This window comes from Clupea harengus, chromosome 21 (assembly GCF_900700415.2).
Source record: "Clupea harengus chromosome 21, Ch_v2.0.2, whole genome shotgun sequence".
Taxonomy (NCBI): domain Eukaryota; kingdom Metazoa; phylum Chordata; class Actinopteri; order Clupeiformes; family Clupeidae; genus Clupea; species Clupea harengus.
Genome location: NC_045172.1, coordinates 6,598,255 through 6,609,708, shown reverse-complemented (window position 1 = coordinate 6,609,708; position 11,454 = coordinate 6,598,255). Strand labels below are relative to the sequence as shown.

Genomic DNA, 11,454 nt, shown 5'->3' with positions numbered 1-11,454 from the left:
AGGCCCCGTGAGTACCCACCAATCACAACAGCAGTTACTGCAGGCTATGTGAGCATTAACCTATCATAGCAGCCATTGTTGTAATAGCACAGCATCTATCACAGCAGCCATTTAAATAGGTTCAGCTGCAGTAACTAACTGCCTTTAGAGTGGTGGTTTATAATGATAAGAAAGGCTGTTTAACCACAACAATACAACCATATCATGTCAATTGGCGTTACTATTGGTTATATTATACTAAATCATAATTTACATCTGATATGTGTGTGTGTTTTTCTCAAGGCCGAGTGTGATTTTGGGAGTGACCAACCCATTCTTCATTAAGACCTTCCAGTTCTGGCCACACATCATCCGGCTAGGTGAAGTGAAGATGTCTGGTGAGAGACAGATGAGGGTTTTATGGCCCCTCCAGCTTCCTGTACAGTTTTAATGAACACATCCCACCCCTTGTACAGTTCCATTTTTTTGACTCTGGAGTATATAATCATGCTATGACATGACATATTTGTAAACAGTGTTATTACGTATTTATAAATAAACGATATGTCAGTTAGTGTGCATGCTTAAGATGCACAGAAGTGGTCGTTTCTATCATTCCAGAGGGCACAGGTGAGCTGACCTATCAGTGTCACTGACTCCTCCTCCCCATGTGTTTCAGGTGATTTACCCAAACAGGTGAAGGTGAAGAAACTCGCCAAGCTGAAGAGCCTGGATACCAAACCAGGTAACTCGTAGTATTCATCCAACTGAATAATGGACTACAAATGACAATTTGTGGCAAAGATACAATTTCTTGAATTGGGATGTGCAGTGGTCCATGTCTTAACACTCAAAGGCGTACTGTGTTCTTACATTAAAAGACAAAAGTGCTTTCCACAATATGATGTGAATGCAAGCTACATTTTCAGTTACCACACACCACACCCAAACATACATACATGCACTCTGACCTCACACATACCACACTTTTGGGATATGCACTCCCACCCTGTGTTGGGAGTATTTATCTTCCCACTGATGTTGTTAAAATTGTGCCAATTTTGGTGAGGGGATGTCATTGTGCCTCTTCCCTGACCTCACTTAGGCATCTATACGGCCTATAAGACATTCCTGCACAAGGACAAGACACTCATCAAACGCCTTCTCAAGGTACACACACCAACACACATTCATAAATACATGGAAATGGTGCATGCTATGCCGTTATTCCTTCCTCTCTGTCGTCTTGTTTCCCATCTTGAGCCCCATTTCCCCTCTTCATCCCTGTTTTCACTCCTTCTCTCTCTCTCTCTCTCCCTCTCTCTCTCTCTCTCTCCCTCTCTCTCTCTCTCTCTCTCTCTCCCTCTCCCTCTCCCTCTCCCTCTCCCTCTCTCTCTCTCTCTCTCTCTCTCTCTCTCTCTCTCTCTCCCTCTCTCTCTCTCTCCACCTCAGGGCATCCAGAGGAAGAGGCCGTGTGAGGTGCAGAGCGCCATCTTGAGGCGGTACCTGCTGGAGCTGACTCAGAGTTTCATCATCCCTCTGGTGGGGTTTGCTTACGCCGCATTGTAATGCACACCACACACACACACACAATCACACAACGCATACACACATGCTCTCTCACAAATACACACTAACACACAACATGTTGTTCTTCTGTGCAGAAAAAGTGTGTGTGTGTGTGTGTGTGTGTGTGTGTGTGTGTGTGTGTGTGTGTGTGTGTGTGTGTGTGTGTATGTGTCTGCTAGAGGTGACCCAGGGTTTCATCATTCCTCTGTGGTATACCACCTGCAGGATAGAATAATATGTTCTCTCTTTCTCTTTCTCTCACTCTCTCTCTCTCTCGCTCTCTCTCTCTTTTTCCCTCTTGTTCACTCTCGCCCTCCCTCCCCCTCTCTTAAACTACATTCACACAAACACACACATGCACACATAAATACTCTGTCATGCCGTCTCAGAATAACTTCATCACTCTTCTTGCATCATGCAGAATGATGGGGGGTATGTTAGTGTGTGTGTACGTGCCTGTGAGACTGTGTGTGTGTGTGTTTGTGTGTGTGTCAGTCTGCCTCTGTGAGTGTGCATCCATGTTCATGTCGGTGTGTGTGTGTGTGTGTGTGTTTTCACTCCTGCAGGAGCGTTACCTAGCCAGCCTCATGCCTCTTCAGCGCTCCATCTCTCCATGGAAGGTGGGTTTCACCTGTGTGTGTTTATGTGTGTGTCTGTGTGAACACAAGTGCGTTTATGTGTGTGTGTGTGTGTGTGTGTGTGTGTGTGTGTGAACACAAGTGCGTTTATGTGTGTGTTTGTGTTCCAGAGAGAAATAAAGAGAGGGATATGCTAATCTTTACATAGTATTAATTAATTTACACAATAGTGAAAAATAACTGCAGAATGTTAATGATGATCATTCCTCTGGATGTGTGTGTGTGTGTGTGTGTGTGTGTGTGTGTGTGTGTGTGTGTGTGTGTGTGTGTGTGTGTGTGTGTGTGTGTGTGTGTGTGTGAGCAGACCCCTCCTCAGATCCACCCTTTCAGTCAGGAGGAATTCATTGGCACACTGGAACATGCAGGACCTCAGCTGACCTCTGTGCTGAAAGGTGATTGGCTGGGCCTATACAGGTAACATTTGCTATTGACAAATATTTCCAATGACAGGGAAAGGTGTAAACCCATGCTGTTATGACTTGCATTATTCTATATAATGTTGAAAAATTGTACGCAAATTACTATAGTATAAGGACAAGTTATCAACGTGTATGTAATATGAAAAGCGTCTGTGTGTGTGTGTGTGTGTGTGTGTTTGTGTACGTGTGTGTGTGTTTGCAGACGTTTCTTCCGCTCTCATAACTTTGACGGCTGGTACCGGCTGAGACTCCGAGAGATGACGCAGAAGGTGGAGTCACTGCACCTTGAGGTCATCTGTGATGCGGTATGCAAACACACACACACACACACACACACTCTCACACTACAGTCTGTGATAGTCAATACCCAATGTGCATACCGTAAAATAGTCAATAATACTCAGCTATAAACCGGAAAAGATGAGACAAACTCACATTTATATACTTCAGAAAGTCAGGTACCTTCTTTTGTGATCATAGCAACATTTTATACAATTTATAAATGTTCGTGTGTGTGTGTGTGTTTGGTCATATTTCAGGATCTGTTGGCCTGGACAAGAGACAAGTCAGAGGTAGAGATTGTAGACCTCATCCTTAAACTGCGGGAGAAGCTGGTGAGGATAATTTAATGTGACACAGACTCGCATGTGTCACCACTGGATATGTCTGACACACACACGCACACACACACACACACACACACACACACACACACACATACACTGAGGAGAATCACAGGACATATTCTCTCTGTGAAACACTCAATTAGAACAGTTATTTTAGGAGAACCTTTGTGATGATGCTCCTTGTCATATCTCCATGTAATTCACACATGATTTGATACTTTAAGATATAATATTTGTATATTATTCTATTTCTCTCTCGCCCACATCCCTCTCTGTCTCCGTGTCAGATGAGGGCGCGCCGGCAGCAGCTGGGGGTTCAGGAGGAGCTGCTGGAGAGGCTGGAGCGCTCCATCCACACCGTCATCAGCTCTCTGCCGGAGGATCTGCAGACCCTACTGCACAGACACTGACACACATACACACACACACATATGCACATCAGTACATAGACACACACACACACACACATACACATATGCACATCAGTACAGACACACACACTCACACACACACAAACAATTTTTTCTACACACACATACACATGCACACACACTGTCGAAATGATTTAATGTGTACTCTTATGAGTGGCAGGTCATTGCCATCCCCAGCACCAGAATCCCTCACGGTCAATTGGAGCCAGACACACACTAGCCAGCAGAGCCAACAGAGGTGGAGGGGTGGGAGGCAGAGAGCAGCTGGACCCCTGCTGTATGTGGCAGAGAGAGAGTGGACATGAAAGCATGCCTACAGGCCTGTTCCACCCTAACAGAGGCTCTTCACAAATGCAGCTGTTGCACCTAAATGTATTAATACTGTAATGAAATGTGTGATTGACGACGGGTCAGAAGTTGACCTCTGTTCATTTTACTGTGTGTGTGTGTGTGTGTGTGTGTGTGTGTGTGTGGTTGTGTGGGGTGTGTGTGTGTGAGCGAGTGTGTGTCCTCCTAACACAAGTCTGCCTTTAGCCCCTCTCTCTGTATGCAGGGATACACTGCGGTCCCTCACCCACACACCGTCCATAAGCTACTGTAAGAACCACACCACAGACCTCAGTATGGATCCACATCCTTCAGGCGTAGGTTTGCCAACGTCTCTGGTGTAAACATTTTACAGTTACGAGCTGCTAATATTGATCACCTGCTCCACACCTTTTACCACTCACACAGACAGACACACGTGAATACACACACACTCGCACAATAGGAGCAGAACTGAATGTGTAATCTGGATGTAATCAGTAAGAATGCCTGAAAACCTTGTGTGTGCGTGCGTGCGTGCGTGCGCACGCACGCAAGAGTGAGTATTAAGCTTTATGTGAATTAGATGCATCTGTTGTGTAACAGTGATATATGTACCATTGTATATACGCCAGGGTGTTACGATGTCAGAGACTGAGTTTTCTCCAGATCTGTGTTTGTGTACACAGTTCAAACACACACACACACACACACGATAACAACACTTGAACTTCTGGTGTTTTTTTTTTTTATGACAACATTTAAAATGTGTATAGCTATGTTTTATTTTGTTATTTATTCTAATTCTGCTACACAAGCTGATGTGATGACGAGTGATATAGAAAATATTGAATGTGATAAAGAGAGTGTGTGTGTGTGCGTGCGTGCGTGTGTGTGTGGGTGGGTGGGTGGGTGGGAGCAAACAATGGTGACATTGACTTATGAAGCAGCATAGTTAAAATGATGTACTACATTTGAAAATACAAGTAAAATGTGGTCAAAAGTGATTTGAAGTGTTTCCTCTGATTTTACTTTACTTGAATGTCACTTGTTGCAAAATAAAACTAAACAAAAAACTCCTGAAGTGTTTTTTCATTCATTAACCAATGAAATGACTGGAGGATTATTACTTACAGTAGCCATTGCATTACATATGTGTGTGTTTAGTTGGCTCTATGGGCGTTAGAATGTCGTCATGATGTAGTGCCATCCAATGAGATTGCAGGATTACCACTAACGTGTATGTCATATAATTGCGACTTTACCCAACTGTAAATAACAGGTTAATTTTACCATCACCATACTGCATGTTTCGAAGGTGTGGTTGTGGTTTAAGTAAGCAGACAAATGCCCGACTGCACATTTTTACTTAAATGTCAGCAAACCTGTGATGTTACTAACATCAGCTGCAGAAGACTGGGTTTGGATTAATGCATTGTTCTAGCCACAGCCTGTGTCAGTAGAATTTGTTCGTACGTGTGAGAATGGAAGAAGAAAATATTTTAAAGAACCTAATTAAACTCGTTCAAGATGGACAACTATGCCTCCTTAAAGAAGCACTCGAAGCTAATGACGATATCCGACAAGCAGTTATTAGGGGGCATTTCGGTAGATCTGGTGATACACTTCTACATTATGCAGCCAGACACGGACACTTAGATATTTTGAAATATTTACTTGAAGACATAGATATGGACATTGAGTTGCACAACAACGATTACAAGAGATCACTTCATGAAGCCTCTTCAATGAGCCATGAGCCCTGCGTCAGCTACCTTTTAGAAAGAAGAGCCAAAGTGGACTGTTTGAAAAAGGCAGATTGGTAAGTTTGAAGTCGGTTCGGTGAAAATATGTTATAAAATGTCGTCTGTGCACTTGTTTTACATTGTAGTTATGAAATGCCATTTGGGAGGTTTAAACATAAGGCGAAGTACAGAAGTGAAACATAGTAGTTGGGGTGAGCTGTTTATTTAGGTGGCTATCGCCCCCTAGCATCAGCCTTCGATAGCTCAGTTGGTAGAGCGGAGGACTGTAGAGGTTAAGCATTGACATCCTTAGGTCGCTGGTTCAAATCCGGCTCGAAGGAATTTTTTTTTAATGAAATTGGGATACAGTCGTGGTGATATCTGTGTCTTGAGCATTAATAACAACAATATAATGACAAGGTGGGCAGAAATTGACATGTTTGAGTATGAATATGACGACTTGCTGTAAAGTAATCTAATTATATTACATATTTACCACTCCAAACATAACAAGTTAAGTTTATATAATGGTAAATATGTAATATAATTAGATTACTTTACAGCAAGTCGTCATATTGGTTTTGATCACCAAAGCAGAAATGTAAATAATTAATTAAATTAATACGTCTCCTTTTGTATCTGTCTTTAGTATTTGAAAAAAGAAAATTGCAGCTGTATTAAACATATAGTGTACCTCAATGATGGAGTAATTGTGGTCTCATAATGGCATAATTGTGGATTAGCTGGAATACCTTGAGAACTGATAAGACATTGAGGAAAGCTGCAGGTTGACCTGACCTTTGACCCTCCCCATAGGACGCCTTTGATGATGGCGTGTACTAGACGCAGCGTGGAGGTCATCGAGCTGTTGCTGGAGGAAGATGCCAACCCCTCCCTGAAGAACAAAGATGGCTGGACAGCGTTTCATATTGCCTGCCGCGAGGGTGATCCCGCAGTCATAGAGCGCCTCCTACAGGCCAACAGTGAGCTGTGGAGGACAGAAAGCAAGACTAAACGAACACCTTTACACACAGCAGGTACCAACACACACACACACACACACACACACACACACACACACACACACACACAGAGACACACAGAGACACACAGAGACAATGCTGGTTCTGACACATTTGCTCAATCAAACACAAACACTCATTTTGAATTTTCTTAATTTCTCACTGTCTCAGGCATACACACATCATGTACATAGTACATATACACACATTATTTCAGTCACAATGTCACCTACAGCATTTTTACACCCAGAGTGTTATGGTATACATATTGGGCACACCCATCCAACCTAGTCTACAAATACTTACTGTAATACACATAGTGTGCTGCACTATTAGACGTTCAGACACATACTGACACATAACATTACATGAAGCAGCCACTGAGAGACATGCAGACATAGACATAGACATGTACTCATTCCTGCATAGAGACACGCAGATATAGATAGACATGTACTCATTCCTACATAGAGACATATAGACATAGACATGTACTCATTCCTGCATAGAGACAGTGTCCTCTCCTCTCACCCCTTAGCCATGCATGGGTGTGAAGACGTTGTCCAAATTCTTCTGGAGAGGTTGGTGCAATTTAATTTCATTATGCAAAGGTGAATAAATCAGTGATGGGTATGTAAGTGTAAGTAATGATGTTGAAAGTTTAAGACTTCTGCTTTATATCTGACCACAATACACCTGTTGTGTGTGTGTGTGTGTTGCAGGTGTGAGTATGAACGAGACAGCCGAGACAGCTGTGGCGTCACTCCCTTCATGGACGCAGTGAGAAATGGTCATATCCCCATTGCCCGATTACTCTTGGACAAACACCAGGTAAACATCACAACCAAGCACTGTTTTTTTCTGCCAGGTCTAATGATTCAGAGCATGCTGAGTAATCATTCCAATGGCGTTTGTAACAGAACGATTGCAAATCATTCCCAGGAGAATTTCTATATCATGCCGAGAGAAGAAGAACTATTTGGGTGATTAGTTTAACAAGGTCATATAAACCCTTAAGTGGCCTCATATGCTGAATTACTTCTGTTTTTAATTGACGTTTCTTGTCAGGATAAGCAATGACAGTGGTGATAAACAGAAATCAAGACTATTTCTATACAAATGTATACAACTCCGACTCCAAATTGTCAAATCACCAGTCAGCAGAAAGAGAAACAATTGCTGCATATAAAAAACATTACTCCAGTAGTAGGCTCAAGTTGAGTATGCATTATGAGCAGCTTTTCTCAACGGTTTCTGGCTAATTTGACCATAAGGAACAAAACTAGGGTGCTGTCGTTTACTGTTACCTGAGTGAACATCCAGATTTTGCCACGCCCTTTCAGCGAGCGTGCACATCCGTCCAGCGCATCTGTATCTCAGCTTCTGAAGGTCGTAGGCACTTGAATTAGGTCTCAAAATGACCAGAATACTCATCTTTATATTTGCACTTCTCGAGATATTCAAGAAACAAAGTTGTGCCGCTCATAATGCATACTCAACTTGAGCCTGCTACTCCGGTACATACACTGAATGCCCAAAATATATAATTTATTTATTCACTGACATGAGGTATTTATTTTTATATCCCTGTTTGTACATTTGTTTTAACCTTTGCATTGGGTTGTGTTTGTGTACATTTGTTATGTGTGTGTGTTCACAGGCCTCTCCTGTAGCTGTGGATGTGTTAGGGGTGCAGCCTTTGCACCAGGTGTGTGTTACAGCCCAGGAGGGGGCACTGTGCTTCCTGGTTCAGGAGCTGGGTGTGGACATCAACACCAGAGCCACCAAAATGCAGCTGACCGCACTACATTATGCTGCCAAGGTCAACATACACACATCCTACATACACACACACACACTTACCTCAGGGATACACATTTCTGCATTGCTCACACTCACACATGCACACTAATATAGAGAAGGACACATCACGTGTTAAATATAAACGTACCAGTCAGGAATGTGTCAAAAAATGTCAAAAATGTCTTTAAATGCCCTCAGAGACTCTGAATCAATGACCTATGTAGTAAACTCCAACATGAAGAGACATGCAGTGTACTTGGAGTGTTTCTAGAGAGTTATGACTAAGCCTGGCCAGCCAGGCATCCCTGACCTCAGCTCTTCTTTCAGTGTTTATGTCTCCTTCACAAGAAACACATCATATCCTGTTATTTTCAAGGGTCATCAAAAATCAACATTCCTCCACTCTAACCTTCTAACTGTGTGTGTGTGTGTGTGTGTGTGTGTGTGTGTGTGTGTGTGTGTGTGTGTGTGTCAGGAAGGACACACTAACACTTTGAAGACTCTTCTAGAACTGGGGGCAGATCTGTATGCCACAGACACAAAGGGTCGCACAGGTAAAAACCACAGTACACACACGCCCATAAACATACATTACCGTATATGTACAAAGACATATATATATATATATACAGTGATGGGCAAGCTACTTGATATGTGTAGTGAGCTAAGCTACAAGCTACTCTACAATAAATTCAGCTTCACTACACAGAAGCTACCACTCATAAAAATGTAGCAAGCTAAGTTACAAAAACCTGTCAAAAGTAGCTTGATACATTAGTAGCTACTTTCAGTTAAACAAACTGCATGCCAAGTCAATGCAATTTTAGTGATCAACACAACTGTCAGTCAGATAAAGGCTAAAATATGTTTAGATTTATGTATTGAACAATAGCCCAATACACAAAAAACAAATGCATGAGTTTACAAATTAACATCACATGAGTTTACAAATTAAACTTTGCTAAGAACTGTCTCCGACCTCTGTTTAGGAAAACAATCGTGACTACCACTACCATCATACAGCCTTATGTGTGTGTGTGTGTGTGTGTGTGTCCGTGTTGCCAACTCCTCTGTGAGGAAACTAGCTCTCCCAAAAATCGCCAGAAGTCGTTAGATGACGCATGACGCACAATATGCAATTCTGAGAGAGGTAACATTTGTGCGCGAATACAAAGTTCTGATATTTTTCCCGCAAATACAAAGTTTTAATATTTTGCTGTTATCTAGTCAGACTGGCCGCGAAGTGTGAGTGGAGATGAGACGATGACAGCCCTCGCTGTACACAGCTCTCGTGAGATCGGTTGTAACGTGAACTGCAGAAAGGGATATGTGAGATGCTTTTTCAGTGCTTTGTCAACACAATAATCCACCAAATGACAAAAAACATCAGAAATGTCCAGGAGAAATTAGCTTTCGAGGACGCTACTGCGCTACTTGATCAATAAAAGAGCTTAGCTACTGAAAAGTTACTTGGTTTTGTAAATAGCGACGTTACAGTCAAGCTACTGGCAAATGTAGTTAAGCTAGTAGCGTCGCTACTGCCCATCACTGTATATATATATATCACATCTCACATAACACTTTACAACATTTTAGAACATTTTACTGAACAAACTGCCGATAAACTTGCATAAGCTATACAAGGCCAGAGTTTCAGTAAACTGGACTCATAATGCTAGGATTGCAAAAGCAGTCCAGTTTGTCCTAAAAGGTTGTAGAACAAATGTTTGTTCCTTGCATGTGTTTTAACCCATTTTTTTAAATAATTTTTTTACGCATATGCATAATTTTAAATGCATGTCTCTGTGTGTGTTTGTGTGCATATATCTGTCTCCTAGCCTTGCACATGGCGAGTATAGGTCAGCACGCAGACACAGCTGGTGCTCTGCTGGCTCTGGGGCTGTCGGACTCAGCGGACACGTCAGGCGTCAGGGCAGTGCAGCTCGCCAGGAAACCCACTGTCAAAACTGTGCTCGAAAGCCACACCCAGGACACACCATGAATACACACACACACACACACACACACACCATGAGTACACACACACAACATAAACACACACCATGTGTCACAATGCACACCAGTTAAACACACTATGACAGTCTATGCAGTGCCCGTTCATGCAAGTCATCTTCCCATATAATTGAATGTTGTGTATGTGAACACAACATACAGACAGATGTCTGGATTTCTAGCAGAAAGTTCATTCCATTCCATTGGGAGCAACTGAGAGCACACTGGGTGCACATGTATATTCCCTCCTCCATTATTCACAAAATAGTGTCAACAGTGACTGTGATATTTCATATACCAGTCCTGGGTTTGTTCCCATGGAAACTGCAGCCTGTTAGATGGTAACCTAGAAGAGCCTCAGTGTTTTCATTTCCTTATCCTCTGTGCAGTTAAGGGAGGGTTCCCAGCTAATTCCCCTGAGAGATCTGTCTGACATGGGTAGCATGTGTGGGATTAACAACAGCAGCAGACTGCGCCATATTGTCCCTCTGAATCTCTAACACTGTGTATTTCAGTCATGTGACCTGCTGCTCCACTATTGTACTACTGTCTTTATGTGTGGCACGCCAGAAGGGTGTGAATGTGTGTGTTTGACAGAGGGGAGGAGGGAGGTAGAGAGAGAATCCTGCTTGTCAAGATAGACCTGCTCGAGACTGATGACCATCTGCACAAAGTAAACAATAAAAGACTTTACCAAACCAATATACTGGCGGTTTTCATTGCGGGCGGTTTCATGAACACAGAGGAAGTAACAGGATATGAGAGGTTCCATAGACAAACACCAGATGTTGGTAATTTACACAGCCATGTAGTCCGAATCCGACCAAACAACACTGTGGTCTGTAGGCGTCAGTGATGGTTGAATAAAATGACCGTTTTTATCCAATATGAGAGAAATAAACG

The 11,454-nt window shown here is 42.6% G+C and overlaps 2 protein-coding genes and 1 non-coding gene across 3 annotated transcripts in view; all 3 read left to right on the top strand.

The window, feature by feature from the left end:
- dennd6b (DENN/MADD domain containing 6B) overlaps nucleotides 1-4,884 on the top strand; it is a 9,058-nt gene extending 4,174 nt beyond the window's left edge. Inside the window, exons 11-20 of the mRNA XM_031559067.2 lie at nucleotides 1-7; nucleotides 283-377; nucleotides 659-724; nucleotides 1,085-1,149; nucleotides 1,432-1,521; nucleotides 2,115-2,168; nucleotides 2,491-2,600; nucleotides 2,808-2,910; nucleotides 3,145-3,219; nucleotides 3,519-4,884. The exon at nucleotides 1-7 is cut by the window's left edge and continues 89 nt beyond it. Of these exons, the coding sequence (XP_031414927.1) occupies nucleotides 1-7; nucleotides 283-377; nucleotides 659-724; nucleotides 1,085-1,149; nucleotides 1,432-1,521; nucleotides 2,115-2,168; nucleotides 2,491-2,600; nucleotides 2,808-2,910; nucleotides 3,145-3,219; nucleotides 3,519-3,641 (788 nt within the window). The 3' untranslated portion in view covers nucleotides 3,642-4,884. The remainder of the gene's footprint in view (nucleotides 8-282; nucleotides 378-658; nucleotides 725-1,084; nucleotides 1,150-1,431; nucleotides 1,522-2,114; nucleotides 2,169-2,490; nucleotides 2,601-2,807; nucleotides 2,911-3,144; nucleotides 3,220-3,518) is intronic.
- Nucleotides 4,885-5,205: 321 nt separating this feature from the next.
- On the top strand, nucleotides 5,206-11,253 carry ankrd16 (ankyrin repeat domain 16). Its single transcript, XM_012841007.3, has 7 exons — nucleotides 5,206-5,790; nucleotides 6,530-6,750; nucleotides 7,274-7,316; nucleotides 7,458-7,566; nucleotides 8,396-8,557; nucleotides 9,014-9,092; nucleotides 10,377-11,253. The coding sequence occupies exons 1-7, from the start codon at nucleotides 5,453-5,455 to the stop codon at nucleotides 10,538-10,540; spliced, it is 1,116 nt and encodes a 371-aa protein (XP_012696461.1). The 5' UTR covers nucleotides 5,206-5,452; the 3' UTR covers nucleotides 10,541-11,253.
- trnay-gua lies at nucleotides 5,967-6,054 on the top strand. The gene is given in 2 exon segments: nucleotides 5,967-6,003; nucleotides 6,019-6,054. It is a non-coding gene; the product is annotated as a tRNA-Tyr (tRNA).
- Nucleotides 11,254-11,454: the final 201 nt, after the last annotated feature.